The sequence below is a fragment of the Erinaceus europaeus genome, chromosome 16, assembly GCF_950295315.1.
Source record: "Erinaceus europaeus chromosome 16, mEriEur2.1, whole genome shotgun sequence".
Classification (NCBI taxonomy): domain Eukaryota; kingdom Metazoa; phylum Chordata; class Mammalia; order Eulipotyphla; family Erinaceidae; genus Erinaceus; species Erinaceus europaeus.
Window position 1 is genome coordinate 46716302 of NC_080177.1, and position 23629 is coordinate 46739930.

Genomic DNA, 23629 nt, shown 5'->3' on the forward strand with positions numbered 1-23629 from the left:
CCAAAACAATCTTGAGAAAAAAGAACAGAACCGGAGGCATCACACTCCCAGATCTCAAATTGTAATATAAGGCCATTGTCATCAAAACTGCTTGATACTGGAACATAAGTAGACATACTGACCAGTGGAATAGAATTGAGAGCCCAGAAGTAAGCCCCACACCTATGGACATCTAATCTTTGACAAAGGTGCCCAGACTATTAAATAGGGAAAGCAGAGTCTCTTCAACAAATGGTGTTGGAAACAATGGGTTGAAACATGCAGAAGAATGAAACTGAATCACTGTATTTCACCAAATACAAAAGTAAATTCCAAGTGGATCAAGGACTTGGATGTTAGACCAGAAACTATCAGATACTTAGAGGAAAATATTGGCAGAACTTTTTTCCGCATAAATTTTAAAGACATATTCAGTGAAACGAATCCAATTACAAGGAAGACTAAGGCAAGTATAAACGATTGGGACTACATCAAATTAAAAAGCTTCTGCACAGCTATAGAAACTACTACCCAAACCAAGAGACCCCTCACAGAACGGCAGAAGATCTTTACATGCTATACATCAGACAAGAGGCTCAAAACCAGAATATATAAAGAACTTGCAAATCTCAACAACGAGACAACAAATAACCCCATTAAAAAATGGGGGGAGGACATGGACAGAATATTCACCACAGAAGAGATCCAAAAGTCCAAGAAACACATGAAAAAATGCTCCAAGTCTCTGATTGTCAGAGAAATGCAAATAAAGACAACAAGGAGATACCACTTTACTCCTGTGAGAATATCATACATCAGAAAAGGTAACAGCAGTAAATACTGGAGAGGGTGTGGGGTCTAAGGAACCCTCCTGCACTGCTGGTGGGAATGTCAATTGGTCCAACCTCTGTGGAGAACAGTCTGGAGAACTCTCAGAAGGCTAGTAATGGACCTACCCTATGACCCTGCAATTCCTCTCCTGGGGATATATCCTAAGGAACCCAACACACCCATCCAAAAAGATCTGTGTACACATATGTTCTTGGCAGCACAATTTGTAATATACAAAACCTGGAAGCAACCTAGGTGTCCAACAACAGATGAGTGGCTGAGCAAGTTGTGGTATATACACAATGGAATACTACTCAGCTATAAAAAATGGTGACTTCACCATTTTCAGCCAATCTTGGATGGACCTTGAAAAATTCATGTTAAATGAAATAAGTCAGAAACAGAAGGATGAATATGGGATGATCTCACTCTCAGGCAGAAGTTGAAAAACAAGATCAGAAAAGAAAACACAAGTAGAACCTGAACTAGAATTGGAGTATTGCACCAAAGTAAAAGACTCTGGGGTGGGTGGTGGGGAGAATACAGGTCCAAGAAGGATGCCAGCAAAATGGTTCACTGCTTTGCCATGCCTGCAACCCAGGTTTGATCCTGGGTTCTGCCACATTGGAGGAAACTGTGTTCTGATGTTTTTCCTCTGTCAATCTTCCTCCTCTTTCTATCTGAAAAAGTCAACTTAGAGCAAAAATGAGGCTTCAGTTATGGAAGAAGAAAAAAAAAAAAAGGATGAAAAGTTACCAAGCAAGTACTGAAGTACATAGCATTCAGTTTGTGTTTTTCCCCAGTGCCCTGGGTTACAACAGAAACAATACTAAGTTCCAGATTAAATGAAAACTAAGTCCTGGGAGTTGGGTGGTAGCAGTGGGTTAAGCACACATGGCGCAAAGTGCAGAACCAGCTTAAGGATCCGTGTTGGAGACACTGGCTTCACCTCTACAGGGGAGTTGCTTCACAGGTAGTGAAGCAGGTCTGCAGGAGTCTATCTTTTTCTCCCCGTCTTCCCCTCCTCTCTCCATTTCTCTCTGTCCTATCCAACATCGATGATCAACAACTACAACAATAAAACCAACGTCAACAAAAGGGAATGATTAAAAATAAAAAAGAAGAGAAAACTTAAGTCCTAGTTAAATGACAGTTAAGTAACTGTTAATATTACGTAAGCGGAAATTTCTTTTCTCTCTCTCTCTCTCTCTCTCTTTTTTCCCTTCACCAGCGCACTGTTCAGTGCTGGATTATGATGGTGCTGGTACTGAATCTGTGACTCTTGAGCCTCAGGCATGAGTTTCTGCATATCCATTATGCTTTAAGCCACCCTAAAAGATTATTTTTCATTAACCAGATTTGTTGGTTTTTTTTTAGTTTTTTGTATTTATTAATGAGAGGGGTAGGAGAGAGAGAGAAACCAGACATCTGGTACATTTGCTGCCAGGGATCGAACTGAGGACCTCATGCTTGAAAGTTCAATGCTTTATCCACAGTGCCACCTCCTGGGTCACTCTCCTATTATTTTTTTTTAAGATTTTATTTATTTAATTTTTTAAATTATCTTTATTTGGATAGAGATAGCCAGAAATTGAGAGGGAAGGGGGGTGGTAGAGAGGGAGAAAGACAGAGAGACACCTGCATCCCTGCTTCACCACTTATGAAGCTTTCCCCCTGCAGGTGGGGGCCCGGGGGCTCAAAATCAGGCCCTTGCGCACTGTAACGTGTGCTCAGCCAGGTGCGCCACCACCAGGCCCCAGATTTTATTTATTAATGAGAAAGTTAGGAGGAGAGAAGGAACCAAACATCACTCTGGTACAAGTGCTGCCAGGGATTGAACTCGGGACCTCCTGCTTGAGAGTCCAATGCCTTATCCACTGTGCCACCTCCCGGACCCCTCCCTATACTTTTTATAAAGGATGAGAGGGAGATATATAGAGGAGAGACACCTGCAATACTGCTCTACCACTTGTGAAACTTCCCCCCTCCAAGTAGGGAGTGGTGGCTTGAACCAAGTCATTAAGCCTGGTATCCTGTGCTCTACTTGACCTCCAACTAGTCATGTCTTTTTTTTTTTCCCCCTTTATTGGGGAATTAATGTTTTACAGTCGACAGTAAATACAATAGTTTGTACATGCATAACATTTCTCAGTTTTCCACAAAACAATACAACCCCCACTTGGTCCTCTGCCATCCTGTTCCAGGACCTAAACTCTCCCCTCCACCCACCCCCAGAGACTTTTACTTTGGTGCAATACATTTTTTTAAAGATTTTTTTTTAATTGGACAGAGACTGAAATGGGGCGAGGGCGGGATAGAGATGGAGCGAGGGAGACACCTGCAACACTTCACAACACCTCTTGTGGAGCTCACCCCCCCACCAGCACCACAGGTGGGGACCAGAGGCTTCACTCTGGACAAAAGTGCATAACTGTGTGCTCAATCAGGTGTGTCACGATCTGGCCCCTAAGACTGATTGATTGATTGACTGGAAACAGAAGAGAAAGAATCAGACCATCACTTTGGCGCATGCAATGGCAAAGACTTAACTCAACTTGACACTTGAGGGTCCAATACTTTATGCACCTTTTGGTGAACCACCTTTTGGGTGAACAGGTATGTCTTTCTTGGCCTCAATTCATCTGCATGAAACTACTAGAGAGATGTGGCCCTCTGAAATATCTTAGAAACCATATACAAATATCACTTTTCCATTTCATTAAAGCATTACGTTCACATAGGGGAAAGGAGCATCCTCCAAAGACATGATTGCATCCTTTTCTTCTTGCAAGATCAGACTGCTTTCTCCTCATGCAAGTCGTTTCCATGCTCATGAAAATCATGAAGTGGGCAACCCGAGAAGGGGTTATCTCACAACGTACCTGCCTTTCAGGAAGCCTTCAATGCCGACTAGAAAAGGTGCTTCCAAAACCACGTTATTGGTAACTCCTAGGAAGACAAACACAGGCAAGAGTGTCGAGAGGCCTTGGAAGAGAAACCTCCTCACTCGGACAGACTCATCACTGCCACAAAAATGCCAATAAATCGCCCTCAGTCTTAGCAAGGGGTTCCACGTCCTTCCGGCCTCTATCCCACTGCCCGCTCCAGCGCTCTCCGCAAGCACAATCCCCAGCCGCCAGCGCCCGTCACTGCCCCACTCACTGGAAAAGACTACCGCCCCGAGCGAGCGCGACAAGTCCCAGGCGAGATGCAGCGAGTCGGCAAGCACAACGCAGCAGCGCGCACACTGAAACACCGCGCAGCGCTCGGGCTGCAGCCACACAGGCAGATGCGGGCCACACGGCTCCTCTGCCCCCAGCCTCGAGGCGCCCAGTGGGAAGGAGCCCTTCACCACCTGCGTGTCCCACTCCATAGATGTTGTCGTGGACGATGCGTCGTTCTCTCTCTTAGCTTCATCAAAGGAGACAGGCACCAGAGACAGATATCCTTTGCACACACTAGGGCGCTGAAGAGGAGCCGCCATCTTCCCGTCGCCGGCGCCAGGTTCGAAAATCATTAGGTCCGCCCCCAAACATTGCGCTGCGTCCTCATTGGCCGTGTTTGGGCCTGGGCAAGAGCCTATGGGTTGCTGTGGGGCAGGGAAGAACACGCATTTGTCAGCAAGGAAAGCCAATCATCTTATTGGTCAACGCGAAGAAGCCCCGCCCGACTCAGTTTTAGCCAATAGAAGAGCCGCACTGTTAGTTTAAACTGTAAGCCGCGGCTGGGTGGACGTTAGCGGAGGCGCCAACTTTGAAAAGCGCCGCTGAGCCTTGAAGACTGGCTTCTGGCATGGTCGCTGCACAGCCCAGCGCGATGGCCACCCCCTCGCCGGAGGCTCTGGACGCCTTCAAGTACAGTGACCTGCAGAACTTGGCTAAGAGACTGGGCCTGCGAGCGAACCTGAGGGTATGCGAGCGGGCCAGACGGAGGGAGGACGCGTGGGCGCCCTGGCGGCCCACCCCCCAGCGGAGGTGTCCGACCTCAGGCCTGAACTGGTTGTCTGTTGGAGCCACAAGCACCTCGCTCTGAGGTTGACTTTTCTGGGTAACTCAGAGACCTGCTCCAAAACGGTTTCTTCGGGATTCTGTGGGGGGCTCGCCACGCCTAAGGTCGTGCCCCAGCACCAAGAGCCTTGCAGCCAGGAGAGGAAAACCAGGGGCGGCGGGGCGGTGCTATTGGCTGTCACCCTTCCCCCTGAAAAGGGAGCGGTGAGGCCTTCCCCACCACAAAAAAATTAATAATAATACATTATGCATTTATGAGAGAAAGAGAGAACTCTGACTCATTCGATGCCGGAGACCTTCTTTACCTCATCTAATGGTTTTGGCCCCTTTGTCATATGTGTGGGCTCATTTCTGGGCTTTCAAATCTGCTCTACTGATGCAAGTGTGCATTTTCATCCCAAAACCATGCTATTGTAATTGCTATTGCTTTGTTGTATGAACTGAAGTTGTGGAGGATGATACCTACGTATGTAACCTTTTTGCTCAGAAGTGTTTTCGCAATTTGTATTCCACACATATTTTTGGACAAGTTGGGTTTGCTTGGAAAAAATGTTGTTGGCATTTTGATTGAAATTGTAGATTGCTTTTGATAAAAGAGCTGTTTTAATAATGTTTATTCTTTCAATCCAGGACAAGGAATGTTCTTCCACTTGTGTCCTCTATTTCTTTTTTTTTTTTTCCACTTTTTTTTTAATTGGGGAATTAATGGTTTACATTCAACAGTAAGTACAATAGTTTGTACATGCATAACATTCCCCAGTTTCCCATATAACAATACAATCCCCACTAGGTCCTCTGAATCCTATCTGGACCAGAGTCTTTTACTTTGGTGAGATACGCCAATTGCACTTCAGGTTCTAATTCTGTTTTCTTTTCAGACCTTGTTTTTCAATTTCTGCCTGAGAGTGAGATCATCCCATATTCATCCTTCTGTTTCTGACTTATTTCACTCAACATGATTTTTTCAAGGTCCATCCAAGATTGGCTGAAAACGGTGAAGTCACCATTTTTACAGCTGAGTAGTATTCCACAACTTGCTCAGCCACTCATCTGTTGTTGGACACCTGGGTTGCTTCCAGGTTTTGGCTATTACAAATTGTGCTGCCAAGAACATATGTGTACACAGATCTTTTTGGATGGGTGTGTTGGGTTCCTTAGGATATATCCCCAGGAGAGGAATTGCAGGATCATAGGGTAGGTCCATTTCTAGCCTTCTGAGAGTTCTCTAGACTGTTCTCCACAGAGGTTGGACCAATTGACATTCCCACCAGCAGTGCAGGAGGGTTCCTTTGACCCCACACCCTCTCCAGCATTTGCTGCTGTTACCTTTTCTGATGTATGACATTCTCACAGGAGTGAAGTGGTATCTCCTTGTTGTCTTTATTTGCATTTCTCTGACAGTCAGAGACTTGGAGCATTTTTTCATGTGTTTCTTGGACTTTTGGATCTCTTCTGTGGTGAATATTCTGTCCATGTCCTCCCCCCATTGTCGGATGGAGTTATTTGTTCTTGTTGTTGAGTTTGGCAAACTCCTTATATATGTTGGTTATGAGCCTCTTGTCTGATATATTGCATGTAAAGATCTTCTGCCATTTTGTGAGGGGTCTCTTGGTTTGGGTAGTAGTTTCTTTAGCTGTGAAGAAGCTTTTTAATTTGATGTAGTCCCATAGGTTTATATTTGCCTTAGTCTTCTTTGTAATTGGATTCGTTTCATTGAAGATGTCTTTAAAATTTATGCGGAAAAGAGTTCTGCCAATATTTTCCTCTAAGTATCTGATAGTTTCCGGTCTAACATCCAAGTCCTTGATCCACTTGGAATTTACTTTTGTACTTGGTGAAATATAGTGGTTCAGTTTCATTCTTCTGCATGTTTCAACCCATTGTTTCCAACACCATTTGTTGAAGAGACTCTGCTTTCCCCATTTAATAGTCTGGGCACCTTTGTCAAAGATTAGATGTCCATAGGTGTGGGGCTCACTTCTGGGCTCTCAATTCTATTCCACTGGTCAGTGTGTCTATTCATGTTCCAGTACCAAGCAGTTTTGATGACAATGGCCATATAATACAGTTTGAGATCTGGGAGTGTGATGCCTCCAGTTCTATTCTTTTTTCTCAAGATTGTTTTGGCATTTCTAGATCATTTCTCGTCCAGATAAACATTTGTAGCATTTGTTCTATTCTCCTAAAAAATGTGCTTGGGATCTTGATGGAGATAGCATTAAATTTGTAGATGAATCTGGGTAGTCTATTCATTTTGATGATGTTACTTCTACCAACCCATGAACATGGAATATCTTTCCATTTCTTTGTGTCATTTTCAATTTCCTTGAGTAATGACATATAATTTTCAGTATACAAGTCTTTCACTTCTTTGGTTAGGTTTACTCCTAGATGTTTTATTGTTTTTGTTGCTATAGTAAAAGGAATTGATTTCTGGATTTCAATTTCTTCTAGCTTAGTGTTTGCATAGAGGAATGCCACTGACTTTTGAATGTTAATTTTGTAGCCTGACACATTCCTTATTTCCTGATGATTTCCAAAAGCTTCTTGCTGGATTCCTTAGGTTTTTCTGTGTATACTATCATGTCATCTGCAAATAGGGAAAGTTTAACTTCTTCTCTTCCAATCTTTAATTCCTTGCTCCTACCTGATTGCTATGGCAAGAGCTTCTATCATTATGTTGAATAGTAATGGTGATAGTGGGCAGCCCTGTCTAGTACCTGATCTGAGTGGAAATGCTTCCAGTTTGTCACCATTGAGTATGATGTTGGCTGTAGGTTTGCTATATATAGACTCCACTATCTTCAGGAATTTTCCATCTATTCCCATTTTTTGTAGTGTTTTGATCATAAAGGGATGTTGTATTTTGTCAAAGGCTTTCTCTGCATCTATTGATATGACCATGTGGTTTTTGGTCTTGCTTTTGTTGATGTGGTGGATCACATTGATTGATTTACATATATTAAAGCAACCTTGCATTCCTGGGATAAACCCCACTTGGTCATGATGAACAATCTTTTTGATATACTGCTGTATCCGGTTGGCTAGAATTTTGTCCAATATTTTTGCATCTGTATTCATCAGAGATATTGGTGTGTAGTTTTCTTTTTTGGTAGTGTCCCTGTCTGTTTTTGGTATCAGAGTGATGTTGGCTTCATAGAAGCTGGCAGGGAGTATTCCAGTGTCTTCAGTCTTCTGGAAGACTTTTAAAAGTAGCGGTATTAGTTCTTCTTTGAAGGTTTTGTAGAATTCATTTGTAAAACCATCTGGTCCAGGACTTTTAGTTTTGGGGAGATTTTTGATAACTGTTTCAGTTTCATTAGCTGTGATGGGCCTGTTCATGTTATCCACTTCCTCTTGACTTAGTTTTGGAAGTTGGTAGGTATCTAGGAAATCGTCCATTTCTTCCAGGTTCTCTAGCTTGGAGGCCTATAGTTGTTCATAGAAGCCTCACATGATATGTTGAATTTCTGTGGTGTCTGTTGTGATGTCTCCTCTTTCACTTACTATCCGATTTATTTGGGTCTTCTCCCTTTTTTGTTTTGTGAGTCTGGCTAAAGGTTTGTCGATTTTGTTCACTCTTTTGAAGAACCAACATTTACTTTCATTGATCTTCCGTATGGTTTTCTTATTTTCAGTGTTATTGATTTCTGCCCTAACTTTAGTGATTTCTGTCCTTCTGGTTGTTTTAGGGTTCCTTTGTTGTTTTTCTTCTAGGTCTTTAAGATGTGCTGTTTATTTGTGCCTTTTCTTGTTTCCTAATGTGTGCTTGTATAGCTATGAACTTCCCTCTTAGGACTGCTTTAGCTGTGTCCCAAATATTTTGATAGCTTGTGTCTTCATTTTCATTGAACTCTCGAAACATTTTGATTTCTTCCTTGATTTCCTCTTTGACCCAGAAGTTGTTAAGAAGTGTACTGTTGAACTTCCACATTTTGGGACTGTTACTAATCTTTTGTTGATTGTTAAGTGTTAGTTTAATTCCACTGTGGTCTGAGAAGATGCTTGGGATGATTTCAATGCTCTTGAATTGGCTGATGTTGTCTTTGTGGCCTAACATATGGTCTGTCCTTGAATGACCCATGTGGATTTGAGTAAAATGTGTATTCCAGTTTCTTGGGATGAATGACTCTGAAAATGTCCAATAGTTCTAGTTTATCTATCTCTTCATTTAGCTCCCTTATGTCTTTATTGATTTTCTGCCTGGATGATCTGTCAAGTTGAGAGAGTGGGGTGTTGAAGTCCCCTACTATGACTGTGTTGCTGTTAATATATTGATGTAGCTCTTTCAGTAGACGTTTGATGTATTTAGATGGCTTCTCATTGGGTGGATAGATGTTAATAATTGTTAAGTCCTCTTGATTGACTGATCCTCTGAGCATTAAGTAGTGTCCTTTCCTATCTTTTTTAATCTTATCTATTTTAAAGTCTATTGTGTCAGATATGAGAATAGCTGTTCCTGCCCTTTTTTGTGTGCCGTTAGCATATATGATAGTTTTCCATCCTTTCACTTTAAGTTTGTGTTTGTCTTGTTGAGTTAGGTGGGTTTCCTGTAGACAGCATATTGTTGGGTTGTGTTTTCTGATCCATCTTCCTACTCTGTGTCTTTTAATAGGTGAATTCAGGCCATTGACATTTATTGATATCAAAGATTGAAGATATTTTAATGCCATTCTTGTAGAGTTTTAGAGTGTTCTGATATATGTCTAATTTATGATGGTCTGACTGTTTATAGAAGACCTTTCAGAACTTATTTCAGGGCAGGCTTGGTGATGGTTGATTCCTTCAACTGTTGCTTGTCTGAGAAGGTTTTGATGCCTCCATCTAGTCTGAATGACAGTCTAGCAGGATATAGTATTCTTGGTTGAAAGCCTTTCTCATTGAGCACTCGATAGATATCTTGCCATTCTCTTCTGGCCTGTAGTGTTTGTGTGGAGAAGTCTGCTGCTAATCTTATGGGTTTTCCTCTGTAGGTGACTTTTGTTTTTCTCTTGCAGCCTTCATGATCCTTTCTTTATCCTTATTCCTTTCCATTCTAAATATGATGTGTCTTGGTGTCTTTAAGTCTGGGTTAATTCTATTTGGGACCCTCTTTGCTTCTTGAATCTTTATGTCTTTGATGTTGTCTAGACTAGAGAAGTTTTCAGCTATTATGGCCTAAAGAATGCTTTCTTCCTCTCCCTCTCTTTCTTCCTCTGGTAAGCCAATAATGCATATATTGTTTCTTTTGAAGTCATCCCATAGGTCTCTGTTGTTGTTTTCAGCATCTCTTAATCTCTTACTTTTTTAGTTGTCTCTAATTCATCCTCAATCTTGCTAATTCTGTCTTCAGCCTCATTGATTCTATTCTCTCTGCCCTCTACTGTTTTCTGGAGTTCATCTATTTTGTTTCCCTGTTCTGATAATGTTTTATCTTGTTCAGCTAGTTGTGTTCTTAGCTCAGCTATTTCAGCTTTCAGCTCTCTAATAACCTTGAGATATTTAGTGTTTTCTTCCAGAGTCTCATTTGTTGTTCCTGTATTTCTGATTACAATTCTTTCAAACTTTTTACTCACTCCTGTGATTATTTCCTTAGCTAATGTTTGGATGTTGAACTCATTATTTTGTGCTTCACCCTTTTGGGGGCTTTTAGCTGGACTTTGTCCTGGTTAGTTTCTCCAATATTTCTTCTTGTTGGTTTACCCATTTTATATATTATGTTATGAGTTCCCTCTCTTAGTACTTTTCAAATTACTGATCACTATTTCCTGGATTGACTTGTGTCTAAGGTAATTAAAGGGTTCACAGTGGTGGAAGTTAAACAGTTGTTTTAATAGTATTTTAATCCCTGATTGGAGCTCAGTGGTTTAAAAGCCTCTTTTTAAATTTTTTTTTTCTTCTATGTAGGCTATGGGAGCCTGAGGGCTTCTAATATAAGTAGCCTTCTTAACTTAATCACTGACTCCTGACCAAGAGATAAGGCAGGGTGTGGCAGAAATAGTCCAGTGGTTATGCAAAGAGACTTTCACAGCCCCACAACTATGCCACCAAGGTATAGGTCTTCTCCTGAATTTTCCGGTTAGATCTCTGTCCCCCAGTGTCTCTCCCTGCTGCTGCTCTAGATTCTGAAGCAGTAGCAATGGAGAATCAGAGTTGCACTTGGTGAGTCTCCGGGGAGTCCTTTCCTCCCTTCATCTGTCCCCTCGTTGGTGGAACAGACTGGAGGTGGTGTCTCAACTGATAGACCGTCGGACTGTTACCAGCCACTTAGTCTCTCCCTAGGCTCCTCTCTTGTCACCAGCCACATGTGTTTGCACTCACCAGTGATTTGGTGGGTTCCTGTAGTCGTTCTAGTGCTGTCTTGTTTCAGTCCCAGGTGGTCTTCTTTGGTATTCCTAGTTGATCTAGGAGAGGAGAGGAGAGGAGAGGAGAGGAGAGGAGAGGAGAGGAGAGGAGAGAAACAGATCTGCTGCTGCACATAGCCCCGCCTCTGGAAGTCCTCTCCGTGTCCTCTATTTCTTTTAACATTATTTTATAATTTTCATTGTAAGCCTTGTGCTGCCTTCATGAGATTCACCCCGAGGTATTTTATCTTTTTGAGTGTTGGATCTTGCCAAATACCTTTTTGGTATCAATTGATATGACCATGTGATTTGTATCTTTTTTTTGTTGACATGATAAATTACACTGATTAACTTTCGGGATGTTTGTACCATCCCTGTTTCCCAAGGATGAATCCCACTTGGTCTTTATGAATTATTCTCTTGCTGTGTTGTTGAATTTGATTTAAACAAATCTTCATGATATTTGCATCAATGTTCATCAGGGCTATATATCTATAGTTTTGTATTTTGCCTCCAGGGTTATCGCTGGGGCTTGGTGGCAGCACTAGGACAGAGAGAAAATAAATGGGGGGAGGGAGACTGGGTGGTGGCGCCCTGTGCAAGGACTGGGTCCAGGCTTCCAATCCCCACTTGCAAGGGGGAAGCTTCACACATGGCAAAGCAGTGCTGCAGGTGTCTTTCTGTCTCTCCCTCTCTCTCCCCCTCTCTTCTCAATTGTGGCTTCTGTTTGTCTTCTTTTGGATGTGCGTTTCCTGGAGATACAGAATAGATGGGTCTATGTTTAATTCATTCAGTCACTCTGAATTTTTTGACTGGTGAATTTATTTATTTTTCTTTTTTCTTTGATATTTATTTCCTTTTGTTGCCCTTGTTATTTTTATTGTTGTAGTTATTATTGTTGTTGGATAGGACAGAGAGAAATGGAGAGAGGAGGGGAAGACAGAGAGGGGAAGAGAAAGACAGACACCTGCAGACCTGCTTCACCGCCTGTGAAGCGACTCCCCTGCAGGTGGGGAGCCAGGGGCTCGAACTAGGATCCTTACGCAGGTCCTTGGGCTTTGCACCACGTGCACTTAACTTGCTGCGCTACCACCTGACTCCCTGACTGGTGAATTTAACCCATTCACATTTAGGATGATTATTAATAAATGTGATTTGTTTATAGCCATTCTGTTTTTTGTTTGAAGGTATTTTATGTACTTGTTGACTCTTTTCCTGTTTCTTTTTTAAAAAAATATTTCTTTATTCCCTTTTGTTGCCCTTGTTTTATTATTGTTATTGATGCCATTGTTGGATAGGACAGAGAGAAATGGAGAGAGGAGGGGAAGACAGAGGGGGAGAGAAAGATAGACACCTGCAGACCTGCTTCACCACTTGTGAAGCGACTCCCGTGCAGGTGGGGACCCAGAGACTTGAACTGAGATCCTTCTGTCAGTCCTTGCCCTTCACGCCATGTGCACTTAACCATCCGACTCCTTCCTGTTTGTTTTTGTTTTTTATTTTATGTAGATATTTTTCTTTTTTTATGATTTTATTTATTTATTAATGAGAAAGATAGGAGGAGAGAGAGAGAACCAGACCACTCTGGTACATGTGCTGCCAGGGGTTGAACTCAGGATCTCATGCTTGAGAGTCCAATGCTTTATCCACTACACCACCTCCCTGACCACTTTTTTTTTTTCTTTTTAAAGATTTTGTCTAGATTTTTAAAGATTTTTTTCTAGATTTTTAAAGATTTTGTCTATTTTTCTCTAGTGGTCTGTCTACTGTATATATGTTTCCTATTTTGTTTGTGCTATATTTTGTTTTGTGATTATCATGAACATTGTGTCTAGCTTATAATTTAAGTTGATCTTGGTTCACCAACTTTGGACCATGCCACTCTATTTTGCTCTTCCCTTGTCTTGTGTCTGTTTTTCCCTTGTTGTTGTTGTGTTCCTGATTCTATTCTAATACTGATCATCTCATTAAAAATTGGATTTCCTTTGCTTCTTCTTTTCCTTTTTTTATTTTTAATTTTTTAAAATATTTATTTATTTTCCCTTTTGTTGCCCTTGTTGTTTTTCATTGTTGTTACAATTATTGTAGTTGTTATTGATGTCATTGTTGGATAGGACAGAGAGAAATGGAGAGAGGAAAGGAAGACAGAGAGGAGGAGAGAAAGATAGACATTTGTAGACCTGCTTCACCACCTGTGAAGTGACTCCCCTACAGGTGGGGAGCTGGGGGTTCGAACCGGAATCCTTATGCCAGTCCTTTGCTTTGCATCACCTGCGTTTAACCCTCTGCACTACCGCCCGACTCCCATTTTTAATTTTTTATGATCTATTTATTGGATAGAGACAGACAGAAATTAAGGAATGGGAGGGAGACAGAGATATCTGCAACACTGCTTGCCCCCTGCAAGTGGGGACTGAGAGCTCAAACATGGGTCCTTGAGCAATGTAACATGTGTCAACCAGTTTGAGTCACAACCCAGACCCTGTTTCTTCTTTTCATTTGGAACTCCTCTCAGTAATTCTTGCAAGGCAGGGTCAGTAAGTAGAGGCAAATTCCTCCAGTTTTTGAATGTTTGAAAAAACTTTGCTTCTCCCTCATATTTGAAGGGTAATTTGTGGCTGGCAGTTCTTATATTTTTTAATACTTTGAATATGCCATTCCACTGCCTCCTTGCCTCTAGAGTTTGTGATGAAGTCACTCTCCTTCTTTGCCTTTTACTCTCTATGTTAAACAAACAAATAAACAGAACTTCCACAGAGAACAGTGAAATTTTGCAGTCAGGAGCCCTAGTAATATAGATAACCTTGGTGGCAAAATAAACATACTTTTGTGGGCAGGGAAATTGTTCGACTGGTAGTGTCTCATTTGCATGCCTGAGGTTCTTGATCCATCCCTAGCACCACATTTATCACAGTGATAGTCTGGCTTCTCTTTCTCTTTCTCCTATAAGAAACTCTCATCTGCAGTGAGTAAGAAAGGGAAACTCTGTAATGAAAGTGCTTAAAAAGCAGATGATGGGAGTCAGGTGGTAGTGCTGTGGCTTAAGCTCACATGGCACAAAGCGCAATGACCTGCACAAGGATCCCCGTTCAAGCCCCCAGCTCCCCACCTGCGGGGGAGTCACTTCACAGGCGGCTAAGCATGTCTGCAGGTGTCTTTCTCCCCCGTCTCTGTCTTCCTCTCCTCTCTCCATTTCTCTCTGTCCTATCCAACGACGACATCAACAACAATAAAAATGACAACAATAAAACAAAAGGGAATAAATAAATATTTTTAAAAATCTTTAAAAAGTAAAAGCAGATGGTTCAAGGCCTGGTGGTGTCACACCTGGTTGAGCGAACACGTTACAATGTACAAGGACCCATGTTTGTGCCCCCAGTTGCTACCTACAGGAGAAAAGCTTTGTAAGTAGCAAAGAAGTGTTGCAGATGTCTCTCTGTATCACTCCCTCTTTATCACCCCTGCCCCTCTCGATTTTCTGGCAGTCTCTATCCAATAAATAAATAAAGATAATACAAAAAAATAATAAAACTTTAAATTAAATTTTAAAAAAGAAGTGAAATTAGGAGTCCTCATGACCTGTAACCATCTTCCTCTCTAAGATCAATATGCCTTTGACATCCCCCCCTTTTTTCTTATTTTTCCTTCTTTCTAATTTTTATTAGAACAGAGAATTTGAGAGAAGAGGGGGGAAAATAAGGGGAGAGGAAAAAAGACACCTGCAGACCTGCTTCACTGCTTATGAAGCATCCTCCCTGCAGGTAGGAAACAAGGAGCTGAAACTCAGGTCTTTGCACTTGGTAATATGTGTGTTTAACTGAGTGCACCACTGCCCAGCCCCAGAATTCCTATTCTCTGGGACCGCTCCACACTTACCCATCCATCCAGACAGAAGGAGGCAGGAAGCAGATGGTACCAATTTCCTTACTTCTTAACCCCAAAATTCATGGTGATTTTATTTTGTAGAGTTTTTATCTCATCCATACCGTCTCTACTCCACACTGTCTTAGGTCACAGTTATCTCTGATTTCCTACAGTCACTTCCACAATGTTTCCTTGTCTTCCACCTTACCCCCATAAAATGCTTCCTGTACACCCAGAGTGGTCATTCTGAGTAGTACAAAATTAGACCCATAGTAAACAAAGTAGACCCATTGTCTTTTTTTTTTAACTTTTTATTTATTTATTCTCTTTTGTTGCCCTTGTTGTTTTATTGTAGTCGTTGTTATTGGATAGAACAGAGAGAAATGTAGAGAGGAGGGGAAGACAAAGAGGGGGAGAGAAAGATAGACACTTGCAGACCTGCTTCACCGCTTGTGAAGCGACTCCCCTGTAGGTGGGGAGCCCGAGCTCAAAGCAGGATCCTTAAGCTGGTCCTTGCGCTTTGCTTCACATGCGCTTAACCCGCTGCACTACCTCCCGAATCCCAGACCCATTGTCTTATTGAAAATTCTTTAGAGAATTCCCTTTGCTGTGAACGTGAAAGTCATATTCTATGAGGCATACAAGGTATGGCAAATCAGATCCCTGCTCAATTTCCAACATCCCACTCTCTAGCCACATTAAGTTCTTCACACTCCAACTTCATCCTTGCCTTACTCTACCTTTTTTTTTTACCCTTTTCCCTATGTCCCACTTTCAGCTATCTGTGAGGTCAGGGACCAAGTCTGTCTTGTCATCCTATTCCCAGAGCCTATCCATAGAATATTTGATGAATACAAGAACGGGAAGAAATAGTCCACTTTGCTTTCTTATTTGTTCTTTCACTATACTAATATAGTCTTCAACTTCTTTCACAGGCTGACAAGCTGTTAAAATCTTTAAAAGCCCACCTTGAACATAAAGCAAGTAAAGAAAATGAGAGTGAGGTAAGTAATGTTTTTCAATATCTGTTAAATAACATAATTAAGTTACTTAACAGGTAAGAAACAGTGGTAATTTACGACACTATCACCAAAGAAATTATTATTTGAGGGGAGGAGGCAGTGGTGCATCTGATTAAGCATACATATTACAGCGTGTAAGGACCCAGGTTCAAGACCCTGGCCCCCACGTGCATATGGGAAGTTACAAGTGGTGAAACAGTGCTACAGGTTTATCTTTCCCTTTCTCTCCCCCTTTCCTAAGTTATTTCTGTGTCTGTTCAAAATAAATAAATAAAACTTTTTAAAAGATTGGACTGTTTGATGTGTTGCACCAAACTAAAGGACTCTGAGGAAGCAGGAGGAAACAAGGGCCTTTGGAGACCTGGTACATGATAGCAGAAAAGAACCTGAGTTGTTTTTATTTTCCCACATGAGAGATATGAAATTTTACCTTTGTCACCAACTGTACTGTAACCATTAAGCCCCCGCCCCAATAAGGTGATTAAAAAATAAATAATGGGACCAGGTGGTGATACATCGGGGTTGAGCACGGTACAGTGTTCAAGGACCCTGATTCAAGCCTCTGTCCCCACATGCAGAGAGACAGCTTTGCAAGTGGTTAAACAGTGCTGCAGGTGTCCCTATCACCCCCCCTTCCCTCTTGATTTCTGGCTGTCTCTATGCAATAAATAAATATAATAGAAAAAATTAATAAATGCTTGTAAAAGAAGTGGTACTCTGCAAAGAAAAAAAAAAGCAGGGGTTAGGAGCTTTATTGGGTAACTTCTGTTCCAGCTGCGTGATTGCCCATGCCTGTGTATTTAAAATTTATTTAATTAGGGGGGCCAGGCAGTAGTGCACCGGTTTAAGCACGGGTAGTAAGTACTAAAGTGATTTGAGCCCCCAGGTCCCCACCTGAAGGGAGGGTCAGTTTTGCAGGTGTCTTTCTCTCCTCCTCTCTGTCTTTCTCCCTCCTCTCTCTCTCTGTCCCATCCAACAGTAACAACAGCAACAAAAATGGAAAAAAGATGGCCACAAGGAGCAGTAGATTTGTGCCGGGGGCCAGCCCCAGCAGGTTATTAGGGTATCCGGAAGAAGAAGGGGCATCAGCAAAGAATGAAGAATGAGAGACAAGTGAGTTGATGCTGAATCAGGCTCAAGCAGACATCTCTGTCATACTTAAACAGAACTTTATATTTATAGTCTCATAAGGCTTAAATCATTAAAACAAAAATCACCAAGGTACAGATTATTAAAATAAAAATCACCAAGGCTTTGGTCACTAATACAAAAATCACGAAGGCTTTAATTATTAAAAAAAAAAAAAAATCAAGTAAGAACAGCACAGGTAGAGAACACCTCCTGCTTTGTGTAACATTCACATTCCAGGGGCACTTTACTCCCTAGAGATCACATCACAGTTTCTATGTTTTGTGTTATTCCTGTACCTGTGTGCTAGCCAAATGTCCTATTGATTAAGATTAATATTCTACCTGTATGTTTATGCCATTCTCTTGCCCCCTATGCATCAGAAGCCAATGGTTCATAGAAAGTTCAAGCTTGTTATGTTTCTAGGGGCCTTAAACAAATTGAGCAGCCCATTTTTCATAAAATCTGTTCCATTGTTTGATCAAGGAGTTTTGTTTTGTTCTTTACTGAGAAGGCACCAAGGTGGTGCTGACCTGGCCAGCCTCTCTATAAAGTTAAGCTCTCTAACTGGAATCCATCTTCTGTGTATGTTCACTATGTGACCTAGGTTCTCATGTACTATTTCTGTATAAGGAAGTTAGAAGCATAGTGGTGGGCGGTAGATAAAAAGGCCCATTATATCTATCTAGGTGGGTACCATAACTTTCCATTTATTAATTATGCTATGTAAGGTGGCCCCTCCACTGCGGAAACCACCAATCTTTCTCTATATTTTAGGGGGAATACTAAAGGAAGTGGTGTAGATAAAGGGGAAAACAATTCTTCCTCTTGGAGTCTCCTGAAAAATTCTGCATTACTCATATTACTTCTTCCATTATGATCAATCTTACAGAGTGCAGTGCAGGTTTTGTCATTATTTTTGTCATTGGTCAGGCTCTGAGCATGGCCAAAGGTAAATATTATTAAGACCACACAGAGCTTAATCCCAAGCCCTATACATGGCAAAAGGCAAGATGGTTTCAGTTTGGTCTGGAGAGTCCAGCCGTGCTGAACTTCCTGTGAAGCTGATACCGTGTCAAGCAGCTCACATGGTGATGCCTGCACCAGATTTGTAGTGCAGGCACTAACCCTGTAGACAAAAAATATATATACATATTTATTTAATTAAGGCCAGTAAGATAGCTCACTTGGGTAATGAGATAGCTTACTGCTTTCCCATGTGCTCAATCCAGGTTTGTGAAGCTTCCACTCGGTAGGTGGGAAGCTGGTGCTTGAACCAGGGTCCTTGCACATGGTAACCACCACCCAACTCCAAAGGTACCACTTCTGTATTGGTTTCCTTTTTTTTTAAAATTGTTTAAATATTTATTTATTTATTCCCGTTTGTTGCCCTTATTGTTGTTGTTGTTGTTGGATAGGACAGAGAGAAATGGAGAGGGGGGAGAGAAAAATACTTACTACCTGTAGTTATAGAACAAGATTTTTTTTTTTTACTTATTTATTGCGAGGATAGGGAAGAGGGATCCAGAGCATCACTTTGGGATGTACAATGCCTGGTATGAGCTCCAGGCCTCATGCTTAAATGTCCAATACTTTGTCTACTGAACCACCACCTAAGTTGCCCAGATTTAATTTTAATAAGAGTTTAATCACCCTCCTCACCAAATATTAGAAAAACAAACAAGGAAAAAAATAGAGGGCCAGCAAAATAGCTCATTTGGATATATTGTGTACTGGTTTGCTATAACCCAGGTTAAAGCCTAGCCTCCATTGCACTGAAGAAAGCTTCGATGCTTGTGGTCTCTTTTATTTATTTATTTATTTATCCCCTTTTGTTGCCCTTCTTGTAGTTATTATTGTCATCATTATTTATGTTGTTGTTGGATAGGGCAGAGAGAAATGGAGAGAGGAGGGAAAGGCAGAGGGGGGAGAGAAAGACACCTGCAGACTTGCTTCATCACCTGTGAAGGGACTCCCCTGCAAGTGGGGAGTCGGGGCCTTAAACCGGGATCCCTATGCCGGTCCTTGCGCTTCGCACCACGTGTGCTTAACCCAGTATGCTACCGCCCAACTCCCATGCTTGTGGTCTCTTACACTCTCTTTCACTCTCTAAAAAAAAATAATAAAAATAAAAATTGCTTTCTCAGCATATGCTGAATAATCAATTCTACCATTCTCCACTAATAGTAAAACCATGATCATACAATGATTTCTTTTTTTCGCTCTCTCTATTGGGGGGCACTAATGGTTTACAGTTGACAGCAAAATACAGTAATTGCACATGTGTAACATTTCTCAGTTTTTCACATAACATTCTAAATAGACACCCCCCAGGTCCTCCTCTGCCATCATATTCCAGGACATGAACCCTTCCCCACCCCCCAACCACCACTCCAGAGTTCTTTACTTTGGTTCAGTACACCAACTCCAGTCCAAGTTCTGCTTTGTGTTTTCCCTTCTATTCTTATTTTTGAGCTTCTTTTTATAAGTGAGATCATCCCATATTCTTCCTTCTCTTTCTGGCTGATCTCAACATGATTCCTTCAAGCTCCATCTAAAATGAGGTGAAGAAGATAAATTCACTATTTTTTAATAATATTTATTCCGTTTTGTTGTCTTTGTTGTTTTATTGTTGTAGTTATTGTTGTTGATGTCATTGTTGGATAGGACAGAGAAATGGAGAGAGGAAGGGAAGACAGAGGGAGACAAAGATAGACACCTGCAGACCTGCTTTCACCACTTGTGAAGTGACATCCCTGCAGGTGGGGAGCCTGGGCTCTAACCGGGATATTTACGCTGGTCCGTGTGCTTAGAGCCACAGGCACTTAACCCACTGCACTACTGCCCGACTCCCTCACCATTTTTTTATGATCTTTTTTTATTTATTAAAAGGAAACACTGACGAAAGTATAGGATAAGAGGGGTACAACTCCACACAATTCCCACCACCATAACTCTGTATCCCATCCCATCCCCTGATAGCTTTCCTATTCTTTATCCCTCTGGGAGTATGGACCAGGGTCATTATGTGGTGCAGAAGGTAGAAGGTGTGGCTTCTATAATTGCTTCCCCGCTGAACATGGGCGTTGACAGGTCGATCCATACTCCCAGCCTGTCTCTCTCTTTTCCTAGTGTGGTGGGGCTCGGGGGAAGCGGGGCTCTAGGACATTTGTGGGATTGTCAATCCAGGGAAGTCTGGTTGGCAACATGGTAGCATCTAGAACCTGGTGGCTGAAAAGAGAGTTAACATATAAAGCCAAATAATTTGTTGACTAATTATGAACCTAAAGGCTGGAATAGTGCAGTTGAAGATGGGGGGCGGTGTCTCCATTTTGTAGATAGCTAGTAGGCCTATTTTAGTTATATTCCAAAGGGCCTGTGACTATACTAGTTTTTTGTTTTTTTTTTCCCTGAGCCTGAAACCTGATATGTCAGTGGATCCAAGTTATTGTCTGGGGAGATGATGTCATGGCTGGAAAAAGGACCAGAAAGTTGGATCAGGGAAGAGAGCTCCCAAATATGGGAAAGGTGTATAAATATTGTTGACTGTAGAATTCACCATTTTAAATAGCTGAATAGTATTCCATTGTGTATATATACACCACAGCTTACTCAGCCTCTCATCTGTTGTTGGGCACCTGGGTTGCTTCCAGGTTTTAGCTATGACATATTGTGCTGCTATGAACATAGCAATACACACATCTTTCTGGATGGGTGTATTTGGTTCCTTAGGATTCCCAGGAGAGGAATTGCAGGGTCATAGGGTAGGTCCATTTCTAGCCTTCTGAGAGTTCTCCAGACTGTTCTCCACAGGGAATGGACCAATTGACATTCCCACCACCAGTGCAGGAGGGTTCCTTTGCCCCCCAACCTCTCCAGCATTTGTTGCTGCTACCTTTTCTGATGTATAACATTCTTTTTTTTTTCCTGATTTTTTTTATTGGGGAATTAATGTTTTACATTCAACAGTAAGTACAATAGTTTGTACATGTATAACATTCCCCAGTTTCCCATATAACAATACAATCCCCACTAGGTCCTCTGAATCCTTCTTGGACCTGTATTCTGTATTTTTTCAAGGTCCATCCAAGATCGGCTGAAAATGGTGAAGTCACCATTTTTTACAGCTGAGTAGTATTCCATTGTGTATATATACCACAACTTGCTCAGCCACTCATCTGTTGTTGGACACCTGGGTTGCTTCCAGGTTTTGGCTATTACAAATTGTGCTGCCAAGAACATATGTGTACACAGATCTTTTTGGATGGATATGTTGGGTTCTTTAGGATATATCCCCAGGAGAGGAATTGCAGGATCATAGGGTAGGTCCATTTCTAGCCTTCTGAGAGTTCTCCAGACTGTTCTCCACAGAGGTTGGACCAATTGACATTCCCACCAGCAGTGCAGGAGGGTTCCTTTGACCCCACACCCTCTCCAGCATTTGCTGCTGTTACCTTTTCTGATGTATGACATTCTCACAGGAGTGAGTGATATCTCATTGTTGTCTTGATTTGCATTTCTCTGACAATCAGAGACTTGGAGCATTTTTTCATGTGTTTCTCGGCCTTTTGGATCTCTTCTGTGGTGAATATTCTGTCCAAATCCTCCCCCCATTTTTGGATGGGGTTATTTGTTGTCTTGTTGTTGAGTGATGTATAACATTCTCACAGGGGTGAAGTAGTATCTTATTGTTGTCTTTATTTGCATTTCTTTGACAATCAGTGACTTGGAGCACTTTTTTCATATATTTGTTGGCCTTTTGGATCTTTTCTATGGTGAATATTCTGTTCATATCCTCTCCCCATTTTTGGATGGGGTCATTTATTTTCTTGTTGTTGAGTTTGGTTAGCTCTTTATATATTTTGGTTATTAGCCTACACAGTGATTTCTTACAATAAGCCTGCCTATTTAAAATGTTCTCGTACCTGTATGATACTATTTGGACAATGCAGTTTTTGTTCATTTATGATAGTACAGGGGCCTTTTTTTTTTTCTATTTTCCCTTATATATTTTTTCTTTTTGTTAATACATAGATTTATGAGAGGGGTTAGAGAACCAGAACATCACCATTCAACACCTAATGACATGTAATTCTATAGTATAAAAATAAATAAATAAATAATACAAATAAACCTAACGAATTTACCTGCTGATGATTTTTCTTTATCTCCAGGGTTATTGTTGGGGATCAGTGCCTACACTATGAATCCACTGCCTCTGGAGGCTATTTTTCCATTTTGTTGCCCTTGCTGTTTATCGTTGTTGTGGTTATTATTATTATTGTTGTTGTCATTGTTGTTGGATAGGACAGAGAGAAACTGAGAGAGGACAGGAAGACAGAAAGGGGGAGAGAAAGATACCTGCAGACTTGCTTCACCACTTGTGAAGTGACCACCCTGCAGGTGGGGAGCTGGGGGCTGACACCCGGATCCTTACACCGGCAGTGCTTAGCACCATGTGCGCTTAACCCACTGCGCTAACGCCCGGGCCCTTGCTGATGATTCTTTTTAAAAAAAAATATTTATTTTCCCCTTTGTTGCCCTCGTTTTTTATTGTTGTTGTCGTTATTGATGTCGTTGTTGTTAGATAAGACAGAGAGAAATGGAGAGAGAAGAGGGAGACAGAGGGGGAGAGAAAGACACCTGCAGCCCTGCTTCACTGCCTGTGAAGCGACTCCCCTGCAGGTGGGGAGCAGTGGCTCCAACCAGGAAACTTAGGCAGGTCCTTGCATTTCGTGCCACGTGCGCTTAACCCTCTACGCTACCGCCGGACTCCCGATGATTCTTTTTTTAAAAAATGAATATTTAAAAAGACACTTGCAATTTTAGCAGCCCAAGTTAAAGTAATACATTAAAGAAAGACTTGCTTTCATGACTAAGGCTCTGAATGTCCTATGTTCAATTCCTGACACTACCATAAGCCAAAGCTGGGGAAAGAGGAGAGGGGAGTGAAGAGGGTTTTGGGGTTCTGGCGCAGTATGGTGGAAAAGAATCTAAGTTGGCGGCGGGGGTCCGAGTGTTTTTTGTTTTTTTTTGCCTCCAGGGTTACTGTTGGGGCTCGGTGCCTGCACCATGAATCCACTGCTCCTGGAGGCCATTCCCCCCCCCCTTTTGTTGCCCTTGTTGTGGTTATTATTGTTATTTTTGATGTCGTTCGTTGTTGGATAGGACAGAGAGAAATGGAGAGAGGAGGGGAAGACAGAGGGGGAGAGAAAGACAGACACCTGCAGACCTGCTTCACCGCCTATGAAGGGGCAGCCCTGCAGACGGGGAGCCGTCAGCTCGAACCAGTATTCTTACGCTGGTCCTAGCACTTTGCACCATGTGTGCTTAACTGGCTAAGCACCCAGCTCTCCTCCTGCAGGGGGATCACTTCACAAGCGGTGAAGCAGATCTGCAGGTGTCTTTCTCTCCCCCTCTCTGTCATCCCTTCCTGTCTTGATTTCTCTCTGTCCTATCCAACAATAACAGCAAG

At 41.9% G+C, this 23629-nt stretch overlaps 2 protein-coding genes across 6 annotated transcripts in view; one reads left to right on the forward strand and one right to left on the reverse strand.

Annotated features, from left to right (window-relative positions):
* Nucleotides 1–4551, reverse strand: part of OIP5 (Opa interacting protein 5) — a 120506-nt gene extending 115955 nt beyond the window's left edge. For 2 of the 3 annotated variants that reach the window (XM_060175072.1, XM_060175073.1), the window contains exons 1-2: nt 4421–4551; nt 3693–4377 (exon numbers count right to left, since the gene is read on the reverse strand). In XM_060175072.1, the coding sequence (XP_060031055.1) occupies nt 3693–4377; nt 4421–4424 (689 nt within the window). In that variant the 5' untranslated portion in view covers nt 4425–4551. The remainder of the gene's footprint in view (nt 1–3692; nt 4378–4420) is intronic. The other variant, XM_060175074.1, reaches the window with a different exon arrangement.
* NUSAP1 (nucleolar and spindle associated protein 1) overlaps nt 1–23629 on the forward strand; it is an 87685-nt gene that overhangs the window by 30544 nt on the left and 33512 nt on the right. Inside the window, exons 1-2 of one of the 3 annotated variants that reach the window (XM_060175066.1) lie at nt 4525–4719; nt 15940–16008. In XM_060175066.1, the coding sequence (XP_060031049.1) occupies nt 4603–4719; nt 15940–16008 (186 nt within the window). In that variant the 5' untranslated portion in view covers nt 4525–4602. Of the gene's footprint in view, nt 1–4524; nt 4720–15939; nt 16009–23629 lie in introns of those variants that run through there. The other 2 variants (XM_060175065.1, XM_060175067.1) reach the window with 2 other exon arrangements.